Source organism: Carcharhinus amblyrhynchos, chromosome 22 (genome assembly GCF_965287045.1).
Source record: "Carcharhinus amblyrhynchos chromosome 22, sCarAmb.v2.hapA, whole genome shotgun sequence".
Classification (NCBI taxonomy): domain Eukaryota; kingdom Metazoa; phylum Chordata; class Chondrichthyes; order Carcharhiniformes; family Carcharhinidae; genus Carcharhinus; species Carcharhinus amblyrhynchos.
In genome coordinates, this window is record NC_137345.1 from 43,587,277 (window position 1) to 43,612,644 (window position 25,368).

The window sequence follows — 25,368 nt, forward strand, 5'->3', positions numbered from 1 at the left end:
GAGAGACTCTTCCCGCTCAGAAAGGACAGTAGGACTAGGGGGCACAGCCTCAAGATAAAGGGGGGGCAGTTTAGAACGGAGTTGAGGAGGAACTTCTTCACTCAAAGGGTGGTGAATCTCTGGAATTCTCTGCCCGTTGAAGTGGTGGAGGCTGCCTCACTAAATATTTTTAAGACGCGGATTGATGGGTTTTTGATAAGCAAGGGGATTAAGGGTTATGGGGAAAGGGCGGGAATGTGGAACTGAGCCACAACAGATCAGCCATGATCTTATTGAATGGCGGGGCAGGCTCGCAGGGCTAGATGACCTACTCGTGCTCCTATTTCTTATGTTCTTATGCATGCAATGCCTTGCTTTTTGGGGTTGGAGCTGTCCTGTCTCACATTATGCCAAACAGGGAGGAAAGATCTATAGTGTTTGCTTCTAGATTATTGATGAATGCTGAGGAAAAATATGCTCGGGTGGACAAAGAAGGGTTACGCATCGTATTTATGTCAAGAAATTGAAAGCTCTATCATGAAGACGTTGAATGATGGAGTGGGCTCAAAGGGTTGAATTGCCAATTCCCTCTTCTAATTCCTTATAATTTCTTATATCCATTTTGGACTGTACACTAGGATACCGTCCATGGCAGCAGCTCAATTGCAGAGGTAGGTGTTGGTGATATCAGTAGAAACCTACAAGAGCCGGTACCATCAGTCAGAGAAACACGGCAATGTGGATGCTCTGTCGAGGCTGACTTGGCCTGGAGATAAAGATGTTCCTGGCTGGAATCTGAAGATAATGTATTTCACACAAGAAGATGGAGTTCCGGTAACTGCTAAACAGGTACAGAAAGCCACTGGAACGATTCGGTTCTGAAGCAGGTTGTGGAGCTTGTCCTGAGAGGGAGGAACGAGTAGAAAGCACCCAATTTTACAGCGGTAAATGTGCAGAACCTGGGAGTTGTGTGTGTTGCTGGATGTTTATTCTGGACTCTGAGAACCTCATTCCACCATCATTAAGAGGAAAGATGATGAAACAGGAGCACCGGGGATGCTGCTAATGAAATAACAAGAAGCTGTTTTGTGGTGCTGCCCAAATGGAAAGGGAAGTGGGATGATGTGTATGCTGCTCTTTGGGACAGAAGGCACCACTGCTGTCGCCTCTTGCCTGCTGGGAATGTCCCCAGTGGCAGTGAATCCACAGCAAGTTGCTGCTTCATGACGAACTGCCCGAGTCAACCTACTCTGGCTGTCAATCATTCTGCTGGAACGAGTCCCTATTGGCTTTGTTCACCTGACGGACAACGGAATGGACCAATGGAGAATGCGGGTGCAGTGAGGTCCCGCCTACTCGGTGACGCGCGCAACGGCTCGCGGCGCGTCCGTTAAACGGTTTCCGCGCGCGGCTGATGGAGGGTCTGACGTAAGTGCCTGATTACTGCACGTAACCGGGAATTGACCAGTTGGCGAGCTGGAAAACAGGAGATGAAGTCCCGAGTGCGCCTGCGTGGACCCTATTCCGGGAGCATGCGGCCTGCTTCCCATTGCGCGCAGGTACGCTGCCGTTTCTCATTGTGTATCCGGAGGTTTCCCAGTGGCTGGAAGGCCGAGTTTGTGAAAAATGGTAAGAATTTAAATAGCGGAAATGTCTCCACTTCAACATTCAGCTTCAGAATTAAAATAGAGATTTATTGTGTAAATTATTGAGACGTATAAGATGATGAATGGGATGGATAGGATAGAGGTGGAGAGACTCTTTCCGCTCAAAAAAGACAGTAGGACTAGGGGGCACAGCCTGAAGATAAAGGGGAGGCGGTTTAGAACGGAGTTGAGGAGGAACTTCTTCACTCAAAGGGTGGTGAATCTCTGGAATTCTCTGCCCGTTGAAGTGGTGGAGGCTGCCTCGCTAAATATTTTTAAGAAGCGGGTTGATGGGTTCTTGATAAGAGAGGGGATTAAGGGTTATGGGGAGAGGGCGGGAAAGTGGAACTGAGCCACAGCAGATCAGCCATGATCTTATTGAATGGCGGGGCAGGCTCGAAGGGCTAGATGGCCTACTCCTGCTCCTATTTCTTATGTTCTTAAATACAGCGCATGGACATGGAGATAACCGTTTAAATACATTTCCTACATGTCGAGATTTACCGTGCAAATACAACCCTTCGATGTAGAGACTTAGCGTGCAAATACAAACCCTTCGATGTAGAGACTTAGCGTGCAAATACAACCCTTCGATGTAGAGACTTAGCGTGCAAATACAAACCCTTCGATGTAGAGACTTAGCGTGCAAATACAACCCTTCGATGTAGAGACTTAGCGTGCAAATACAAACCCTTCGATGTAGAGACTTACCGTGCAAATACACTGTGCACGCACAGTTCTGCTGCCGGCATCTTTATAAAAATATGTATTTTACTTAATTTCGGTTCCACTCCTGATAGGGTGTCCTGCTCAGAATTTCTCTCACTTTGCTGAACACACTTTTCCCTTTTTAAATTAAAAATGGGTGAGAGGTTCATGGTGACATCACGGCGACGGTCCTGTCCCTCTGTACTCGTTGGAGTTTAGAAGGATGAGGGGATCTTATTGAAACTTACAGGATACTGCGAAGCCTGGATAGAGTGGACATGGAGAGGATGTTTCCACCGGTAGGAAAAACTAGAACCAGAGGGCACAGTCTCAGGCTGAAGGGATGATCCTTTAAAACAGAGATGAGGAGGAATTTCTTCAGCCAGAGGGTAGTGAATCTGTGGAACTCTTTGCCACAGAAGGGTATGGAGGTCAGGCCATTGAGTGCCTCTAAGACAGAGATAGATAAGTTCTTGATTAAATAGGGCGTTAAGGGGAAAAGGCAGGAGAATGGGGATGAGAAGAATATCAGCCCTAATTGACTGGCAGAGCAGACTCAATGGGCCGAATGGCCTAATTCTGCTCCTGGATCTTATGGCCTTACGGAGAGAAGGAGAGTGAGATAGATGGGGGTGAATTTGAGAAGCTGAAATTGACCATTGAAAATGGGCGAGAGATTTCTACTGTTGGCATTTTTCCTCCTCATTGGGATGAATTTCTGTTGTGCCTTCCAAATAACCCTCAAAAACTCTGCCATTTCTGTTCCACTGTCTTCTCTCCAAGAGTATTACTTGTCCTTCAAGAGATGAACAGACTCGAAAAGGCTCCTTCTGTGCCTCTTTGCTTTCCCCTCGTTTTAGATATCCGTGAAATAAGACAATTTGCCCCATATCTGTCCATTTCATGAAACGGTCCCTTTCTCCCTCAGGTTGATAATAATCCTCACTGTTAATAATTCTCTTCTTTCTCTTGCTGAAAGTGTTGAAATTGTATAATTGATCTAGCAGCAGATGTTACTTATACGTACTATAAGACTTTTAGACTTAGAGTCATAGAAGTTTACAGCATGGAAACAGGCCTTTTGGCCCAATTTGTCCTTGCTATCCCTTTGTTTTTAACCACTAAGCTAGTCCCAGTTGCCCTTTTGGCACGTATCCCCCTCTACCCATCTTATCCATTTAACTGTCTAAATGCTTTTTAAAAGAAAAATTGCACCTGCCTCTACTACTACTTCTGACAGCTTGTTCCAGTTATTCACCACCCTCTATGTGAAAAAAATTACCTTTCTGAATCCTTTTGTATCTCTCCCCTCTCACCTTAAACCTATGCCCTCTAGTTTTAGATTCCCCAACCTTTGAGAAAAGATATTGACTATCATCCTGATCAATGCCCCTTGTTATGGACAAGTCCCCAGGACCGGATGGAATGCATCCGAGGGTTCTGAAAGAAATGGCGGAGGTGATAGTGGATGCCTTGGTGGTTATTTTCCAGACGTTCCTGGATTCCGGGGAAGTGCCGGAAGATTGGAAAACGGCTAATGTTACGCCGTTGTTTAAGAAGGGTGCCAGGCAAAAGGCAGGGAATTATAGGCCGGTTAGTTTAACGTCTGTTGTAGGTAAAATGTTAGAATCCGTCATCAAGGAGGAAATAGCGAGGCATCTTGAGGGGAATTGCTTGATAGAGCAGACGCAGCACGGTTTCGTTAAAGAGAAGCCGTGTCTGACAAATTTACTGGAGTTCTATGAGGATGTGTCTAGGGCGGTGGATAGAGGAGAGCCGGTGGATGTGGTCTTGATTTTCAGAAGGCATTTGACAAGGTACCTCACAAGAGGTTATTGCAGAAGGTCAGGGGACATGGAGTTGGGGGTAGGGTGTTAGCGTGGATAGAGGATTGGTTGTCAAATAGGAGGCAGAGAGTGGGGGTCAATGGGTGCTATTCGGATTGGCGGTTGGTGACTAGTGGAGTGCCCCAGGGGTCGGTGCTGGGGCCTTAGCTATTTAGCATTTATATAGATGATCTGGAGGAGGGAACCGAGTGTAGGGTGTCGAAATTTGCTGATGACACCAAGATTGGTGGAACAGCAAATTGTGTGGAGAGTCTACAGAAGGATCTAGATAGGCTGGGCGAATGGGCCAGGAAATGGCAAATGGAATTTAATATTGGCAAGTGCGAGGTGGTCCACTTTGGTAGGAATCATGGTAGGAAGGATCATTACTTACGTGGTGAAAAACTGCAGCAGGCGACGGTGCAGAGGGACCTCGGGGTCCTTGTGCATGAGTCGCAAAAACCCAGCTTGCAGGTGCAGCAGGTGGTCAGGAAGGCGAATGGGATGCTGGCCCTCATAGTGAGGGGGATTGAATATAAAAGTAGGGAGGTCTTGCTGCAGCTGTATAGGGCATTGGTGAGGCCGCAGCTGGAGTACTGGGTGCAGTTTTGGGCGCCGTACTTACGCAAGGATATTTTGGCCTTGGAGGGAGTGCAGAGGAGGTTTACTAGGCTGATGCCGGAGTTGAGGGGGTTGAGCTATGAGGAGAGGCTGAATAAACTAGGCTTGTACTCGTGAGAAGAATGAGGGGAGATCTCATTGAGACGTATAAGATGATGAATGGGATGGATAGGATAGAGGTAGAGAGACTCTTCCTGCTCAGAAAGGACAGTAGGACTAGGGGGCACAGCCTCAAGATAAAGGGGGGGGCGGTTTAGAACGGAGTTGAGGAGGAACTTCTTCACTCAAAGGGTGGTGAATCTCTGGAATTCTCTGCCCGTTGAAGTGGTGGAGGCTTCCTCGCTAAATATTTTTAAGATGCGGGTTGATGAGTTTTTGTTCAGAGAGGGGATTAAGGATTATGGGGAGAGGGCGGGAATGTGGAACTGAGCCACAACAGATCAGCCATGATCTTATTGAATGGCGGGGCAGGCTTGAAGGGCTAGATGCCTACTCCTGCTCCTATTTCTTATGTTCTTATGTTATTTTCTAGACCTCTATAAAATCACCCCAAGTCTCCTATGCTCCAGAGAAAAAAGTCCCAGTCTAGAACAAAGAACAACCCAGCACGGGAAACAGGCCCTTCAGCCCAACAACCCCGCGCCGCCGCATCACCCTACACCTATTCTACCCTGCGTATCTACAAATAGAACACCTGACTTAGCCAGATTCAGAGAATAGTGTCAATTTGCTAAAACCAATCAGCCTAAGAGCACATCTTTGGGGTGTGGGAGGAAACCGGAGCGCCCGGAGGAAACCCACGCAACCACAGGGAGAATGCGCAAACTCCCACAGACACAGGCCCAAATCCATGTATCTGCACAGCCAGCAGTGCTAGTCACTGAGCTGTTGCGGTGCCCGTCTATCGGTCCAGGATCAAGCACACACACCGACATGAAGTACTAGGCCACTCCCGGAACCTCCAAGAGCAGCCCACGCACGACCCACCGTGTGCATGCCCCTCGTTTGACAACGAGGTGGACCTCCACCTGTGGAATAAAAAGACAAAAACGTTAATCACAAGCCTGCCTTTCCGGTGTCTCCCGAGGTTCAAACCCTTATTTAATAACCCCTACCATAACCCTCCATCCTCGTTTCACTCATGTGTCTATCTAACTGAACCTTAAACGAGTCCAATGTTCCTGCCTCCACCACCCTGCTCGGTAGCGCATTCCATACCCCTACAATTCTCTGCGTAAAGAACCTTCCTCTCACTTCCAAATTATACCTCTCCCCCCTCACCCTTAAATCATGTCCTTTTGTTATTGTACCCAATCTAGGGAGCAGTTTCTCACTATTAACTCTGTCTATTCCCTTCAGTATCTTATATACCTCTATCATGTCCCCCCTCAATCTTCGCCTTTCCAAGGAGAACAGTCCCAGTTTCTCCAACCTTTCCTCGTAACCCAGCCCCTCCATGCCAGGCAACATCCTGGTAAACCTCCTCTGCACCCTTTCCAGAGACTCCACGTCCTTCCGGTAGTAAGGTGACCAGAACTGGACGCAGTACTCCAAATGCGGTCTAACCAACGTTCTATACAACTGAAGCATTAGACGGCAGCTTTTAAACTCTATACCCCTTCCTATAAAGGCTAGCATTCCATAAGCCTTCCTGACAACATTCTCCACTTGTGTCGCAACCTTCATGGATTTGTGAACCTGCACTCCCAGGTCCCTCTGTATCTCTGTACTCCTAATTTGTCTACCTTTAATCACATAGCTCCTCTCTACATTATTCCTTCCAAAATGCATCACCTCGCATTTGTCAGGATTAAATTCCATCTGCCACCTATCTGCCCAATGCACCAACCTATCTATATCCTGTTGTATCACCTCACAATCCACTTCGGTACCCGCCAACCCTGCCATCTTGGTGTCATCAGCAAACTTGCTGATCACTCCACCTACGCTCTCTTCCAAGTCATTTATGTAGACTACAAAGAGGAGAGGTCCCAGTACTGAGCCCTGTGGCACTCCACTGGTCACTGGCCTCCAGCCGGACAAAGTCCCCTCCACAACTACCCTCTGCCTCCTATTACCCAGCCAGTTCTCAATCCACCTGGCTACCTGACCTCGTATCCCATGCGCCTTAACCTTTTCTACCAGCCTACCATGAGGGACTTTGTCAAACGCCTTACTGAAATCCATATAGATGACATCAACGGCTCTCCCATCGTCAACCGTTTTTGTCACTTCCTCAAAGAATTCCACCAGATTCGTAAGGCAAGACCTCCCTCTAACAAAGCCATGTTGCGTATCTCTAATCAGACCGCAACGCTCCAAATGCTCATACATCCTACCCCTAAGTATTTTTTCCATTAATTTCCCTACCACCGATGTCAAACTCACTGGCCTATAATTCCCAGGGTTATCCCTACTACCTTTTTTGAACAGCGGTACCACATTTGCTACCCTCCAGTCTTCTGGGACCTCACCTGTGCCCAAAGAAGAGACAAAGATTTGCGCCAGAGGCCCAGCAATTTCATCTTTCACCTCCCTAAGCAGCCTGGGATAAATACCATCAGGCCCCGGAGCTTTATCCGTCCTTACGCTACCTAAAAGCCCTAGCACTTCCTCCCTCGTAATAGATATTTCCTGCAGCTGATCCTCAGCTCCCTCTAACAGACCGCACGATTCTGAACCCCTCTCCTTCGTGAATACCGACGCAAAGTATTCATTCAGGAGCTCCCCCATTCCCTCCGACTCAATACATATCTCCCCACTTTTGTCCCTAAGAGGACCAATTTTCCCTCTAACTACTCTCTTGCTCCTAATATAGGAATGAAATGCCTTTGGATTTTCCTTAATCCTACCAGCCAAAGCCATTTCATGCCCTCTCTTCGCCCTTCTAATTCCACTTTTTAGCTCCCTCCTACTCTGTCTATATTCCTCCAGCGCACTCTCCGTACCCAGTCGTTTCGACCTAACATACGCCTCCCTCTTCTTCCTGACCAAGTCTTCCATACCCCCTGTAATCCACGGCTCTCTAATCCTACCTTTCCCATCCTTCCGCTTAACCGGAACATACCTCCCCTGCAGCCATTTCATTTTGCCCTTAAAAGCCTCCCACTTGCCAACCGTGGACCTACCAGCTAACAGTCCCTCCCAATCAGGGTCCTGCAGCTCCCTCCTAATCCTGCTATAGCTCGCCTTTCCCCAGTTCAGCACACTCCCGTTCGGCCGGCACTCGTCCCTTTCCATTTTTATCTTAAAGTAGACGGACTTGTGGTCACTATTAGCCACATGTTCGCCTACCTCTACCTCAACCACCTGCCCCGGCTCATTACCCAACACTAAATCCAGTATAGCCCCTCCCCTAGTCGGACTGGTTACATACTGCTCTAGAGACCCTTCCAAAACACATTTCACAAACTCCTCTCCCTCTGTACCCCCAGCTCTAGGCCCCCTCCAATTCACTCCAGGAAGATTAAAGTCACCCACTACAACCACTCTATTCTTCCTGCACCTGTCCAAAATGCCCCTGCAAATGCCCTCCTCCACTGACCTCGGGCTGTTGGGTGGCCTATAGTACACCCCTAGCAGTGTAATCTCTCACTTCTTATTCCTCAACTCCACCCACAGTGACTCAATCCCTGTCTCTTCCATATTGTCCTCCCTCTGCACTACTGTGATGTTTTCCTTGACTAACAGTGCCACCCCTCCACCTCTCTTCAACCCTCCTCTGTCACACCTAAAACACTTGTACCCAGGAACATTCAGCTGCCAGTCCTGCCCTTCCCGTAACCATGTCTCTGTTACAGCCACCACATCTAACTGCCTCACAAACATCAAGGCCCTAAGCTCATCCGTTTTCCCTGCCACACTCCTAGCATTGAAACAGACACAGTTCAACCCACAAGTGTCCCTCGGAACCTCCTTCTCCCTGATACTTTTCCTTTCACCCGACTCTCTCCCAGCCACCTCCCCACCCCCCCTCCATATTAGTTTAAATCCTTCATAAACACCCCTGCTAACCTCCCCGCTAAGACATTAGTTCCCCTCCCGTTCAAATTCTCCCCACCCCTCCTGTACAATTGCCCTTCTCTCCTAAACACCTCCCAGTGATCCACAAAAGTAAAGCCCTCTACCCTACACCAATCCCTCAACCATGCATTCAGCTGCATGATCTCGTCATTCTTTGCCCTGCTGGTACTGGGCAGCAACCCAGAGAGTGCCACCTTGGAGGTCCTGCTCTTTAGTTTGGCCCCCAACTCCCTAAATTGCCTATGGACCTCTCCCCTACTCCTCCTTCCTATGTCCCCCTCCCCTACATGTACTATGACCTCAGCCTGTGCCCCCTCCCCTTTCAGAATTCCCTCTACCCTGTCCGTTACATCCTTTACCCCTGCTCCAGGGAGGCAGACCACCATCCTGGAGTCCCGCCTCTGTCCACAGAACCTATTATCGATACCTCTGACCCTCCCGTCCCCTACCACTATCACCTTGCCAGCCCCCTTCTGTCCCTCTAAGTCAGTCTCCCCCTCCTGCCTATCTTTCTGTGCCCCTGTCGACGAACCATGGGGGGCCACTGGGGAGGCCGGGGGACCCTGACTACTCTTCTTCCTCTTTCCCCTCCTAACAGTCGTCCATCTTCCCTTGTCTTCAGCCCTTGAGACCTCCTCCTGCTCATGGTTCCCAGCCATTATCTCCTCGTTCTCCCTGACTAGAAACGCATCTTCCAGACGACCCTCGAGTTGCCTGACCCGGGCCCTCAAGCGCTGCAGTTCTAAACATTTACTGCAGATGTGGACCTTGGGGACACGTGACACCACCAGGAACTCCCACATGTGGCACCTGACACAATTTACATTCCTCCCTATATTCCCTGCCATGTCCCAACCTCCAGTAAGTGCCCAAAGGTAGAATGTGCTACGCCCCTTCTCTAAGCCTACTCTCTCCTAAGCCCAGCGAGCCAAAGCCCTTCTCACTCAGTTCCCACTCACTCCACTGCCCGCTCCCGACGCTGCCCGCTGTCTGCTGCTACCCCTTTTTTTATACCCCCCGCTCCCCCTTAACGACAATCCCCTGGCCTAACTTCCGGTACGGAAGTAAACTACACTCTAACAAGCCCCGAGAACCGGAAGTACAGAAAGAAAGCGGTTTTTACTTTAAATCAGTCACTCACCACAGCCACAGCCACCAGGTTCAATGCTCCGGAGAACAATGAGTCTATCCAGCCTCTCCTTATAACTCAAACCATCAAGTCCCTGTAGCATCCTATAAATCTTTTTTGCACTCTTTCTAGTTTAATAATATCCTTTCTATAATAAAGTGACCAGAACTGTACACAGTATTCTAAGTATGGCCTTACCAATGTGTTGTGTAACTTCAACAAGACGTCTCAACTCCTGTATTCAGTGTTCTGACCAATGAAATTAAGCATGCCAAATGCTTTCTTCACCACTCTGTCCACCTGTGACTCCACTTTCAAGGAGCTATGAACCTGTACCCCTAGATCTCTTTGCTCTATAACTCTTCCCAACCCCTACCATTAACTAAGTCCTGTCCTGATTCGAGCTACCAAAATGCCTCACCTCGCACATATCTAAATTAAGCTCCAACTGCCATTCATCAGCCCAATTGATCAAGATCCCATTGCAATCCTCGATAACCCTCCTTGCTGTTTGCTATGCCACCAATCTTGGTGTCATCTGCAGATTTACTAACCTTTTCTCCTAAATTCTCATCCAAATCATGAACATAAATGACAAATAATACTGACTGCCGGGTTCACCATTCTGAAGACCTATAATTCAGCACTTATCCATGCTTTCTCTCGCTTCACCTATATCAAATCCGTGCAGTCAATATCCATTTTAAGCTTAGGTTTCAGTTGCAAAATAATGCCAATAAATTACAATTTGATCGCTCTTTCTATATATGCATGATAACAAAGCTCATTCCCTCATCAACTTGAACAATGAATTCCATGACACTCAACTGATACAATTTCCCATTATAATATCCGTGCCCTGATCATTTTACTACCAGTGTAACATGTACTTCTGCCCTTGATTATTGTCTGGAGATTTGGATGCACAAATGACGATATACTGACTACTGTTATTACAGCGTTTGTATTTTTCTCCTTTAATAAACAGATTGGAGCATTCACAGTTTTCCCTTGGATACTACTCCCTTATCCAAGGAAGACTAAAAGTTTATGGACAGTGCCACTGTTGTTGGCGACATTCCCACGGTGAGCAGCAGTCGCACATCCCACCCAATAAAAATGCCACGTCATTATGACATAAACAGGGTTGGAGTGGAAGGAGTTAAGCTGTTTGTTCAGAGACTGTACTTAATATCAGTCACTGTGGATCCTAATTGCGTCACTGGAGGATTTTCATCTTCTATTAATAAGGCACTCCTTTCAATATGTTATCTCTCAATGTCAATGGGAACATCAATTCCAATATCAGCAAGGATAACCAGCTCCAGAGAAGGAAAGGAAGAGGATATATCAGAATCTGAGAACAATACATTTCAATATTAAATCTATGGATCAGTATCTCAGAACAGTATATTTTAATGTTACCATAACGGACAGACGCTTATATCATGGTCTTTATTGGCTTTCTCAAGACTGGATACCATTAATATGGCGGATGGAATACTTATTTCATGTAATTCAAGCAGGCTACTTTCCAATTCTGGCGATTGTTGGTGTCCCTGGTGAGTTTGTTTTAAACAACTATGTTGTTGTGCTGGGAAAACCAGCTTGCTCTGTGCCTGTCCATTGATTCACTTTGCTGCCACCAGGGGGTTTTGATTTGATTTATTATTGTCACATCTATTGGGATGAAATGAAAAATATTGTTTTTTGCGTGTTACACAGACAAAACATACCATTCATAGAGAAGGAAGTGAGACAGTGCAGAATGTAGTGTTACAATCACAGCTAGGGTGTAAAGAAAGATTTAACTTAATGTGAGGTAGGTCTATTCAAAAGTCTAATGGCAGCAGGGAAGGTGTGGTTCTTGAGTCAGTTGGTGCGTGTTCTCAGACTTTTATATCAATGGGACGCAAGATAGATACAAGGAAGAAGATGGAAAATAGTATGTCCGGGGTGTGTGCTGTCCTTGATTATGCTGGCTGCTCTTCCGAGACAGCAGGGAGTGTAGACAATGTCAATGGATGGGAAGCTCATTTGCATAATGGACTGGGTCGTAGATGGTTCATTACTGAGTATATTTCTGGAACAAACATCAGTTTAGTCTCTTATGATAAGGAGATCGAGAGGGAAAGTTCAAGGTCTGGATCAGCTGTGATCACATTGACTAAGCAGTCTCGACCGGCAGTGTGATTCTTTCCTGCCACCACCTTTTCTGTTTTCTTGTACATGTGCTACTTGCATTTAGTCAGCAAAATCAGAAACTCCCTCCGTGCTGATTAAAAGATACACTCATGCCACGTTCAAGTCTGGTGCGTTTGTCTTCGCTCTGTTGTGGGGAAGTTAGCGAACATGTTTTGACTTGTTTTCTCACAGTTTTGCTGCACTGCTGTTTACATGCATAACACAGGACGTGGTGATCCAACTGCGAATTGTGTACGAGGGCTGTAACTGAACTGTACCTGAGTCGATCATTTGAGGAACAGTTTGAACAAAGGCAGCAGAGTATTCTGAAACACTGTTTCTCTGCCTGTGTAACAGTGTCATGTGGTTGAATAGCCTCTTCCTCTTCCTATGCATCAGGCTGCAGGGGCATTTTATTCTTGTGTAACGGGCACATGGGCTGATTCCCTCCCACTGTTCCTGCGTTTTGGGCTGAAGTGGACAAATTGTTTCCTCCTTTTCCTGTGAGGAAATCATGGTGAGAAACGACAGTAAAGTCCTCCTGTTTCTTTTCAATTCTTGTGAATTGGGTGCCGCAGTGTGCAATCTGGTTCCTCTAATCTGCCCAGTCTTTCTTTCAGATCTGATGCAGCATCTTGTTCCCTGCCATGCCTCAAGTATGTCAGTGATATAAATAAAGGCTCATGGAACTGAATGAGTTCCAACTATACCAGTGATATTGTCTCAGTGAATAGAATGGCTCCTTATGGTTGCAGTTCTCATGCTTGAGAGGTTGAATGATGTTGCTGTTTATATGTAAGACATTCGTTTGGTTAAATACCAACCTTGCTTCCCTGTCAAAGAATTGAGGCACAGAATGGCCTCCACCTGATCCCACAGACAGGAGTTTGGAGTAACGGACTTCATCCGTGTTCTGTCCAAACCTATTCAGTGTGTTGAGTGGGCACATTTCAACTCTTGTATTAGAATCCATACAGTACGAGGGAGGGCATGGGCCCATCTGCTCTGAAAGAGCATCTGCCCCAGCCTGACCTATCCCCATAGCCCTGTGTTTGGTAATCCATGGAACCTAGTACAGTTGGACACTAAGGAAAAATTTAACATGGCCAATTCATCTAACATTTTGAACTGGTTCGTATTAAGTACATCTAGGGCCTGAATGACCACCGACCCCCTAATCATCCCCTCCCAAAACCCTCATATATCACACACAGCCTTGAGAATCTCAAGGGGCATTCACAAGAAACAGAAAACTGATGATGTGGAGTAGGCTACTTAGATGGTCAAGCCTTTACCACCATGAATGACGATTATTATTGATAATTGTCTTCAACTAGACTTGGGCATTAATTCCCTGAGACACCCCGAGACATCTTTCTCTGACATCCATAAATATATTCAAGCATGGAGAACCTGTTGCATCCTGGAGTGGAGAGCGCCAACAATTCACAATGCTTGATGAAGTTTTTTCCTTTTCCTTTCCTCAGATATGATTGGTTACTTTAATGAAGACTGTGTCCATGTGTTTTGCACTGCCAAAAAAAAACACCCAATCATTGTGGATCCTGTCAAGTCCCTTCATAATCCTGCATGTTTGAATCCCATCGCCTTCCATGCTTCTAATCTCCAGAGAAGAAACGCACAAATTACTCAGCTTCTCACCTTAGGAATATCTGCTGATGTGTGGCAAATCCTGAAAACGTTTTGAAATTTTTCGTTCCTTTCCAATCGCGCTGATAACTGGTTTGTTTTCTGCAAGTAGATGTATGTATTAATTGTGTTTTTCTCTTCCTAACAGTTAATTTAGTGACGATTGCAATCCTATCTCGCCAAAAATGTGGTCTCTCCAAATGTGTCACTTGTTACCTGGTGGCTATGGCAACAGCGGATCTGCTCGTCATCATTCTCGACCTGATACTGAGACACATTCCGATTGTTTATTCGGAAGAGTTTTATTTCCTTCAGTATGTCCATGTGTGTAATATCCATGCAGTGCTGCTTTATGCAGCAACTGACTGCTCTGTCTGGTTCACTGTCACTTTCACCTTTGATAGATTTGTTGCCATTTGCTGCCAGAAGCTGAAAAGTAAATATTGCACCGAGAAAACGGCAGTTGTGGTTTTGGGGACAGAGACAGTGCTAAGCTGCTGCAAGAACATTTTCTGGTATTTTATGTTGACAGGCTTGTATTGGTTGGGGAACGAACCTTGGTTTTGTGCTGTAACAAAGGATGTTGAAGATTCTGCAGTGTGGGTTACAATTGAATTTCTGCATCACATTTTAACACCGTGTGTCCCATTTCTCCTTATTCTGGTGCTCAACGCTGTCACCGTCAGACACATTTTAGTGACTAACAGAGCCCGAACAAGATTGCTGGCTCACAAAAGTGGGGGGAGTTCCCGGGACCCAGAGATTGAGAGCCGAAGAAAATCCATGATTTTACTGTTTGTTGTCTCGGCTAACTTCATCCTGTTATGGTCAATGTTAATGGTGTTTTCCATATGGAGACGGATGTATCATTTGGGTTACAGGTCTATTTATCTACAAAATTTTGTTCAAGAATTAGGCTTCATGTTGCAGCTCTTGAGTTGCTGCACAAACACTGCAATTTATGCTGTGACACAGTCTAAGTTCAGACAGCAGTTAAAAAATGTGCTGAAAAATCCTTTTCTTGCAACTATTAAACCCATTCATGACAGGAAAAACTGAACCACTGAGTTTTTGACATTTTCGCATGTCATCTCACATTCTTTCCTGGGCAATTAGAATCTTGCTCAAGTAATAAAATTAAATCAACAAGTGTGATTGGGAAATTTAGCAAGCCCCTGGACATTGAACCATCTATCACATTTAATGGTTCATATCTCCATCATCTTTCTCCCTTATGCAAGTTCTCCTCTAGGATCATTCCATTTGAATTGTTGGTCACCTTGTTCATTATCGGATGACTCTCCTGATTTGACAGTGAGCCTGAACTTCCATGTAGCTCCCCTTTCATCAAGCAATCTTATTGTACTTCTCACGCTCACTCTAACCTTTTGGACAGGGATACACCTTCAATTACCGAATTGGATAACTCTGAGCTTTCAGTTAAGTTTAATTTTTGAACTCCACTAATGAAAAGCACAACAGAATTTTGGCTTCATCCCAGCTGAAGGTTTCCTGAGATAAATCTACAATGTGCTGGAGATTTGGAGCTGGATGAAGTCCCTGACTGGTTTGTTCCACCTTTGCATTCACAACAGCTGTAGGTTTCTGGCTGTTTTATTATTTGTCAAGTTATCTCCATGTAACCCAAATACAGAGATCTGATTAATTGGGACAATCTGTAAACCTGAGCAGCATTCTCCATTGAGTACCAGATGGAGGGGTCAGGAAGGACATGAGGATAGCCAGAGGAAAGGAGTCCACAGAGGTGGACTGCACAGAGTCAGTCCACAAGCTCAGGCCGAAAGTAACAGGTGATGTAGCAAGGGAGTAGGAAGTCCATTCACAGACAAAATGGAGAAAATGGCAGGGGGGGGAGTGGAGAGGTTTAAAGGGGAATGGAGGGTCATTTGGACTTGAAACTCTCTTCTAAGTTTTGAGACACAATGACAATGCAAATAAAGTAAAAGTTACAGTCATGCAGGGACAGAATATGTGGCAGAAGGAGAGAAATAATTGAGCCAGAGAAAGAGGAAAAAGTGGGAGAAAGGCACATAGGGGGAGAAATAGCCAACAAAATAGAGATAGAAGGAGGATATAGAAGGGGATCTGAGCATGGTATAGAAAATACTAACCTGGATTGATAAATTAAACATAGACCAAACTTGTGATAAATAAGAGTCAGTTATAGGTTGCAAGGTATAGGTTGTAACGGGGACTGAAGATGATGGCTTCAGACTTCTCAATATTTCAATGGAGAATTTTATTTGTCAATCCAGAACTGGATGCCAAACAAGTCAGGATGGCATGTGACTCGGAGGGGATGGTGTTTCTGTCAGTCTCATAAATTACAAGACTCTTTCAGCTCAGTTCCACAACCTGCCTTTGTGTTTTTGTTGGTTCTCTCTCATTCTCTTTCCTTCTGTTTTAAACCAATTTCTCACAGTATTAGAAGCAAAGGATTTGCAGATGAGATAGTGAAAGCAAGACATCACCTCATGATCTGATGGAGTCACTGAATTTATCAGAACCTGAATCTCATCAGCTTTTGAACGTGGAAGGAAAAAGCACCATTTCTAGTGAGGAGAAACCTTACTTGTGTTCTGTGTGTGGACAACAATTCAGCCAATCATCTAGCCTGTAGAAACAAACCAAACACACAGGGGAAAAACAAAACCCTGGAAATGTGGCGACTGTAGGACAGGATTCAATGACCAGTTCAGGCTGGTAAATCCGACACACTTACATTGGAGAGAAGCCATTCACCTGCTCAGAGTGTGGGAAGGGATTCACTCAGTTATCCCACCTGTTGCAACATCAACGAGTTCACACTAATGAGAGATCTTTCAAATGTCCAGACTGTGGGAAGTGTTTTAAAAGTTCTGGGGAACTAATGCACCATCAACATGTTCTTTCTGATGACAGACTGTTCGAGTGCTCTCAGTGCTGGGCTGGTTTGAAGACATCATATAACCTCACTGTTCATTGCCACAGTCACACTGGGGAGATGCCATTCACTTGCTCTGAGTGTGGGAAGGGATTTACTACTGCATCACAACTTCTGGTACACTAGCGCACAATAGGGAGAGGCCATTTACCTGCTCCGAGTGCGGGAAAAGATTTGCTCATTCACCTACACTGCTAATACACCAGCAATTTCACACTGGAGAAAGACCTTTCACCTACCCTGAGCGCGGAAAGGGTTTGTTACCTCGTACAACCTGCTGAAACACCACCGGATTCTCGTGTAACTATAGTGTTTGGATTTTGCTGTCAATCACAACCAGGAATGAACCATGTTCATTGAGGTCTGTTTCTGTTGATGTTAATAGTTACAAGTCTAACATTCTGGATTAATTCAAATAAATGAGCATTGTATAACATATTGTGTGTGTACTGTCTTATTAATATCTCTAACACAAGTTAATTCCCATTGAAGAGCTCTCCCTCTCCACTGCCTGCTCCATCCTCACCTCCAAGTGTGAGAAGCTCATGGAGCTTCTTTAACACTAAGATTCAGACAATCCCATCAGCTGTCTCTGCCCCTTCCCCCGTGCCTTCAACTAGCCCTTTGGACAAACTGTCTCTAACATTACCCCTTGAATCCTGAACCCACATTTTTCTCCACATTCTCTCTATCTCCCCCGATGTCCTCTCAGTGCTCATCTTGTCCATGAGACCCAGCTTCTGCCCCCATCACCCTATTCTTGCTAAACTGAGAACCATCCAATTTCCTTTGTTTTCTAATATTGTTCATGTTGCTTCGCTCTTCTGACACCGAAAACCACTCTTAACTCTGCCAACTTTTTACATGAGCACCCCATCTCTTACCTCCCTTTCCAGTCCTTACACATATTTTCCCCCAGCATTGATCTTGACCCCTCCTATTTTCACCTACATGCTTCCCCGAGGTGCCATAATCCAAAAGCATGGTGTTAGTTTTCACAGTGACAACACCCAGCTCTACCTCACCCCCACCCCTCTCCATTTCTCCACTGTTAGTAAATTATCAAAGTGCTTCTCCTGCATCTAGTACTGGATGGGCACAAATTTCCTTGGATTAAAAATTGGGAAGACCAAAGCCATTATCTTCAGTCACAACAACAAATTCCATTCCCTGATAACCGAGTCCATCTACAAATCCCATTCCCGACGACTGAGTCCATCCCTGTCCCTGGGAACTGCCTGAGGCTGAAACACAATCTTCACAACCTCTGTGTCGTGTTTGACGCTAGGATGAGTTTCTGACCACATAGGCACATCATTACTAATACAAGACATTTCAATCTCCACCACATTGCCTGTGTGTTTGTAATATATATATAAATGATTTGGAGGAAAATGTAACTGTATTGATTAATAAGTTTGCAGTTGACACAAAGGTTGGTGGATTTGCGGATAGCGATGAGGACCATCAGAGGATACAGCAGCTATAGATCAGTTGAAGACTTGGGCAAATGCAGTTTAATCTGGACAAATGTGAGGTAATGCATTTTAGAAGGTCTAATACAAGTAGGAAATATACAGTAAACGGCAGAACCCTTAAGCGTATTGAAAGACAAAGGGACCTGGGTATATAGTGGCAATGCAGGTGGAGGAGGTAGTCAAGAAGGCATATGGCATACTTGTCTTCATCGGCTGGGACATTGAGTTGAAAAATTGGCAATTTATAGAACCTTAATTAGGTTGCAGTTGGAATATAGTGTTCAATTCTGGTCGTCACATTACCAGAAGGATGTGGAGGCTTTGGAGAGGGTACAGAAAAGATTTACCAGGATGTTGCCTTCTATGGATGGCATTAGCTATGTGTACAGTTTGGAGAAACTTAGTTTGTTCCACTGGAACGATAGAGGTTGAGGGGTGACCTGATAGAAGTCTACAAGATTATGAGAGGCATTGGACAGAGTGGATAGTCAGAAGCTTTTTCCCAGGGTGGAGGAATCAATTACTGGGGGGCACAGGTTTAAGGTGTGAGGGACAAGGTTTAAAGGAGATGGACGAGGCAGGTTTTCTACACAGAGGGTGGTGGGTGCCTGGAACTCGCTGCTAGGAAGGCAGTGGAAGCAGATACGATTGTGTCTTTTGAGGGGCTTCTTAACAAACATATGAAAAGGATGGAAATAGAGAGATACAGTCCATGGAAGAGTAGAGGGTTACAGTTCTGTCAGGCAGCATGGTTGGTGCAGACTTGAAGGGCCAAAGAGCCTGTTCCTGTGCTGTAATTTTCTTCATTCTTTGTTTTTTTTTCCTTGTTGCTAATTTTCCACTTTGAGCGAATTTCTCAATAACTTTCACATATCGTATCCCACCAATAAAAATCTAAATCCACTTTGAACCTGTAAGATAGAAAAGGGTATTTTTTCATTCATTTGTGGGCCTTGCTGGCTGGCCAGCATTTATTCCCCATCCATAGTTGACCCTGAAGGGCAGTTGAGAGTTAAAAACATTGCTGTGGCTCTGGAACTACATGTAGGCCAGACCAGGTAAGGAGGGCAGATTTCCTTCCTGAAATGACATTAGTGAACCAGAAGGGCTTTTCCGATAATCGACAATGGTTTTATGGTCAACAGTAGATTTTTAATTCCAGAGTTTTTTTTGAATTCAAATTCTACCCGCTGCCGTGATGGGATTTGAACCTGGGTTCCCAAAATATAAAAAATATAAGGAGCCCTTCCTGAAGCTATGACAACAGTAGGCACTACTCAGAAAAATCCCTCTGTGTTCCTCCCAAGGACTTATTCATCAATCAGCTGCTTCTGTTGGTTCCATATCACTTTCTGAACTGTAATGCCTGGGAGACACCTGCCTACGGATAGACAAGGGAATTAAGGGTTATGGGGAGAAAGTGGGAAAGTGGAACTGATCCACTTCAGATCAGCCATGATCTTATTGAATGGCGGGGCAGCCTCGAAGGGCTAGATGGCCTACTCCTGCTCCTATTTCTTATGTTCTTATCACACTGGACTGGGTAATAAGGGACCAGGTAGTTAAGGACACAAGACACAGCAATTTCTCTCTAGCCACTTCTCTAAATTCCCACGCTTACCCCAGTGTTTCACTCTCTGCAACTTGCACTCTGTGGAGCTCCCTGAGTGGGCAGTTTTAACAGGCCTCAGTTTGGTAATTCATATTTGCACACGTCCAGCTCATGAAACTGTTTGAAATCATTGCACCCCTCCCCTTCTAGGTCTGAATAACTGCCGAGGGCTGACCACCTTGGGAGCCTTTTTTGGAGTTTCAATGCTGAGTCCTGTTTCTCCTACTCAGCCTTGGAAGTGAGTGGGGTTCAGCAGATCAGAGCTTGCCCCTTCCATCATGAGCGTTGTGGCCCGAGTTTCCTTTACTGAGTGACAGTGTCGTCGAGAAGCTAAGCCCACCGTGTCCATTTCAGACTCCGAGGTTCCCACTGGCGGAGATGGAGAGCAGTAGCCGGAGTGCTCGGAATTCTTCCCAAAGTTGTTGGTGAGCTGATTTTTCCAGCACGGCTTGGGGCTTCACAGCTTGCAGATGGTTGAAGTATTCCCGTAGGATGGTATCTCTCAAGTGGACTTGATAGGAAACCCGGCCCTGTTCTGGACTTAAATATGCCTCATAATCACACAAAAACACTGCCATGATTCTTTACGGATAACCTATCAACTGCCTTTAAGTGCCTCTGCCAGCTGGTGGGATTGGCACTTGGTGTCTTGATGCCTTGCCAACCTCCCACCCTTGGGAAGATTGGACTCAACCTCGGGCAAAGTCATCTTCCCATGAGCAACCCTGCTGGGGCTACTCCTATCGCTGAATGGCGGGGGGGGGGGGGAATGTTGTCCTGTAATCAAAGATGAATCTTTTTGTGTCCAAAGAGGCTGTGGGCTGGTTTTTTTGAACCTACTTTTACTGTTTGGAACATTCTTTCTGCCAGGCCATTGGATGATGGGTAATATGGCACTGTCCAAACATAGCAAATTCTGTTCAATTTCATGCAATGCACAACTTCCTGGCTGATAAAGGGAGGTCCATTTTCTGTAACCAATACCTCTGGGATCCCATTTGTCAAGTTGGAGGCGTGAAGTTTCTCCGCTGTTGTCCTTATATTTGATTAACTCAGGCTGTGTACAGCTATCCATTTTGAATCAGCATTTACCATTACCAGAAACGTAGACCCTATGAGTGGTCTGGCACAGTCCATGTGCAGCCACATCTATGGCTGTCCTGGCCATTCCCAAGTGTGAAGAGTAGTGACCGGTGATAGTTCTGCCCTTGTTAGTATTGTCAACACTGACCCACAAGCTGATCCATACCAGACATAGCTCCTTCAGGATCTTCCATTTGCCACTCCTGGGTGGCCATTGGTAAAGTTCAGCCATGGTAGGATGGTGAAACTGGTTCAAGGTGACATCTTGAACCCCATAGGAGTGTACCATCTTCCACAGTCAGCTGCTCTCTGTGACTCCAGTATGGGTGCAATTTGGGCTGTAACAGCCTTTGGTTTCCCCCATCAGCACTAGCTGCTTCAATTCATTCAGGAATGGGTAATTTTGTGTCCACAGCTGAACAGTATTGGCTTCCACTGGGAGAGTTTCAAAAAAGTTCATGATTACTGTCTCTTCCATTGGGGGTGGCACAAGTGTCTAGTAATTGTAGCCAATTCAAGGCATCTCCTGGAGGATGTTCCAATCAATAATGGTATGCAGACAGTAATAAATACTTCAGCTGTATGTGGGTAGCACTGCTGCCTCATAATGCCGGAGACTTGCTTTCAGTTTCTGGTTTGGGTCATTGTCTATGCAGTGTCTGTACATTCTCGCTGTATCTGCGTGGGTTTCCACTGGTTGCTCCTGTTTCCTCCCACAGTCTGAAACAGTGCTGATTTGGTGCATTGACCATGCTAAAGTCTCACTCAGTGCACCTGAACAGACACCAGAGTGGGGCGGCTAGGCTTTTTCACATTAACTTCACTGCAATGTTAATGGAAGCCTACATTTGATATTTTATAAATGTTAAACTTCCTCTGATTATGAATTGTTGAATATTGCTGGGAATCCTCATCCAGCTGTTAGTTTAAGTAAACGTGAATAAGCCCATAACCAGAAGCCAGAATCCTGCTGCCAACTTTGAGTTGAAGTCCGTGATCCGAGGAATTGGGTATTTATCCAGCTTGAGAAATCGTTCACCGTTTGTTGAAAATTTCCTTGTACAAAGTATTTTTTATTCATTCTTGGGACTCGGGTGTCGCTGGCTGGCCAGCATTTATTGCCCATCCATAGTTGCCCTTGTTCAGAGGGTAATTATGTGTCAGCCACATTGCTATGGCTCTGGAGTTACACTTAGGCTTGAACACGTAAGGACGTCAGATTTCCTTCCCTGGGACATCAGTGAACAAGATGGGTTTTTCCAATAATCGACAATGATTTTATGGTCACCAGCAGATTCTGAATTTCAGATATTTATTCAATTCCACTACCTGTTATGATGGGATTAAAACCCAGTTGTCCCGAACATCAGCTGAATTTCTGTATTAATAGTCTAGTGAGAAAATCACCAGTCCATCACATCCACAGCCTGAGTGTACACATCCTGAGTTCTGGTAACCTAGATAGACCATATTATAAACGTCTGCAGGGCTCCCGGATTCGACAGCATTAACGGCCTCAATCAGGGAGTTCATATTCCAATAAGGCCACCTGATTTTCATTCTTAATGTCATTAAATACGTCTCTTTATCTCTATCTGCCTTTCTGTACATTTCTCTCTCTGTGTCTCTGCATCTCCCTCATTTTCCTTCTCTCTACCCTTTTTTACTGTCTTTCCTGTCCCCTCTCACTCTCCCTCACCCTTTCCATCTCCCTTTTCTTATTTCTCTCTCTCTACCTCACACTGGCTTTTGCTTTTGCTGTGTCCATTGCGCTCATTCAGTCTCACTCTTTCCCATTTGCTGACACTCTCTGTCGCTGTATCTCTGTTTCTCTCTGCCTCTGACTGTTTCTCTCTGCCTTCCTTTCTCTTTCCCTTTCCCTCTTAGTCTCTTCCTCTCTTATTATATCCTCCCACCTGTCTTCCTCTTTCTCCCTTTCTCATTCTGTGTCCATCTCTGTCACTATTTCCTCTGCTCTCCATCACTCTCTGTCAGAGTATCTCTCTGTCTCTGTTCTTTCTTTCTCTGTCTCTCTTTGTTTCTATCCCTGTATCTGTTAGCAACTCTTTCAAACTCTGTCGCTTTCCAAGTGTTTCTGCCCCTCTCCCTCCATGTCAATCTCTGGCTATCACTTTCACTGTTGACCCCCCCCCCCACCTTTCTGTCTCTCTCTGTCACTCTTTCTGTCTGTGAGTCTGGTGATTTACAGTTTGAATGTCCAACAGGAAAAGTCTGGGTTCTTGTGGCTGTAGTTACCTCTCAGGGAATAATGAATTTAAGAATTGTAGTGAGGGCAGATTTCAGAAAGTTTTTCAGCTGCTGTCTGAAGTAAGTCTGTGTCACTGCATAAATGGCAGTGTTTGTGCAGCAACTCAAAGAGTTGCAGCATGAATCCCAATTCCATAACAAAAAAACTAATCATTCTGACCGATAGCCCAAATAATACATTTGAGTCCATATTAAATATATCATCAATGTCGACCATAAAAGGATGAAATTGGCTGAGATAACAAACAAATGATGGATTTCCTGCGACTCCCCATCTCTGGGTCTCTGGGATTCTCCTCAATCCTAAGAACCTGGAGTCTCCTGCAAGCTCTGCTGCTCACCAAAATGTGTCTGACAGTGTAAACATTGAGCAGCAGAATCAGGATGAATGGGACACCTGGGTTTAGGGTGTGGTGGAGGAACTCGATTGTTCCCCAGCCTGGAGAATACACAACATCCCATGTGCAATAACAAAACCAGGGGTCGTTCATCAGCTGATATCCATTGAATAACATAAAATACCAGAAAATATTCTTTAAACAGCTCAGCACTGTCACTGTTCCCAGAACCATGACCGCTGTTTTCTTGCTGCAATATTTACTTTTCAGCTTGGGGCAGCAAATGACCACAAATCGATCAAAGTGACGGTGAACCAGACAGAACCGTCAGTGGCTGCATAAAGCAGAACTGCGTGGATGTGACACACTGGGAGCGATAACAGGAAATGAAACTGTTCCTGATAAACAATGGGAATGTGTCTCAATATCAAGTTGAGGATAACGACCAGCAGATCCCCCACTGACACAGCCACCAGGTAACAAGTGACACATTTGGACAGGTCACAATTCCTGCTCGTCAGTATCACAATTGTGATTATGTTCACTGCCAGGAAAGGAAGTAAAGAATAAAATTAGACATGATTGATGAGAAGAAGTTACCATTTTGACTTAAAATTTTTAAAAATGTACACACACACACACACACACACACACACACACGCACACACACACACACACACACACACACACAAACACACACGCACACACACAATGAGTTAAATCTCTTATTTTTAATTCAGCACACCTTTGGAATGTGAAAGGAATGAGGAGAATCCAGAGGAAACCCACACAGACACAGGGAGAAGATCCAAACTCCACACAGATGGTGATCCAAGCCTGGAATTTAACTCAGGTACCTAATGCTGTGAGTCAGTAGTGCTAACCACTGTGCCACCGTGCTGCATCATGGCAGTGACACAATGGCATACATTTGGTGGAGAGTTTTCCGTGGAGTCCTCAACATTGACCTTCAGTCAGCTACAGATAAATAACCCCTTTACCTTGTTGGGGATTTGGACGGTAAGAAGGCTGAGGCAGTAAACTCTGACAGAAAATCCCAAATGGAATCCTGTAGATGATAATCAGTCATCTTTCATACAGCTTACTGACAACCCCTGCAGCAGACATGGTACCAAACAGTGCTGGTTTCATCCTTGCCTCTAGACAATACTAACAGTTGGCAGAGGGAGATCCTGATGCTTCGAGAGCTCAGAATCTCTATGATATTTACCCAGGACTGTATGCTGGAGAGGAGACCACAGCGTTGTGGGCCACTGTTGGCACAACACAGGAAGAAACATTAATCTCACATTCAATTGGAACAGAACACACGTACCAGGATTTGCTTTCAACAGTGAGTGGAAGCTTCTGCTTTAAGTGAATAGCTACCATCCACTGTACGCATTGCTGTCCCACTCTGGCCCATTGGACCACTGAAGCACAGTGAGCCCTCTCTCGGCAGGAAAGCTGCTAATCTATGCGCCAGCTAAGATAAACTCAAACCAAGGCCGGTACCAAAAAAACAGCCAAGGAGACTGCCTTAATGACTATCGTCCAGTTACTCTGACATCCAACGTTATGAAATGCATCAAAAGGTTGGTGATGAATGAATCAATTCCAGCCTCCCACACTGCCTGTGTCTACTACAGTTTGCCTATCTCCACAACAGGTCCACAGACACAATTTCCCTGGCCCTACAGTCATCCCTGGAACATGGACTCGTGTTTATCTTCTACAGCTCAACTTGCAACACCGTTTCTCCGACAAAGCTCATGTCCAAAATCCACGGCTTGGGGCTCTGCTCCTGCCTCTGCAATTGGATCCTGAGCTTCCTAACCCATACATAGCAATACATAAGGAGAGGCAACAACAGCTCCTC

At 45.5% G+C, this 25,368-nt stretch overlaps 1 protein-coding gene across 2 annotated transcripts; it reads left to right on the forward strand.

The window, feature by feature from the left end:
* The first annotated feature begins 1,512 nt into the window (after window positions 1–1,512).
* On the forward strand, window positions 1,513–14,876 carry LOC145356973 (putative G-protein coupled receptor 139). Of its 2 annotated transcripts, none has more exons than XR_013889224.1 (2): window positions 1,513–1,608; window positions 13,915–14,876. XR_013889224.1 is itself a non-coding variant. In XM_080209995.1 (2 exons), the coding sequence occupies exons 1-2, from the start codon at window positions 11,320–11,322 to the stop codon at window positions 14,823–14,825; spliced, it is 1,086 nt and encodes a 361-aa protein (XP_080066121.1). In that variant the 5' UTR covers window positions 10,931–11,319; the 3' UTR covers window positions 14,826–14,876. The 2 variants fall into 2 exon arrangements, 1 of the variants encoding a protein (XP_080066121.1); XM_080209995.1 differs by lacking the exon at window positions 1,513–1,608 and adding an exon at window positions 10,931–11,494.
* The last annotated feature ends 10,492 nt before the right edge of the window (window positions 14,877–25,368 follow it).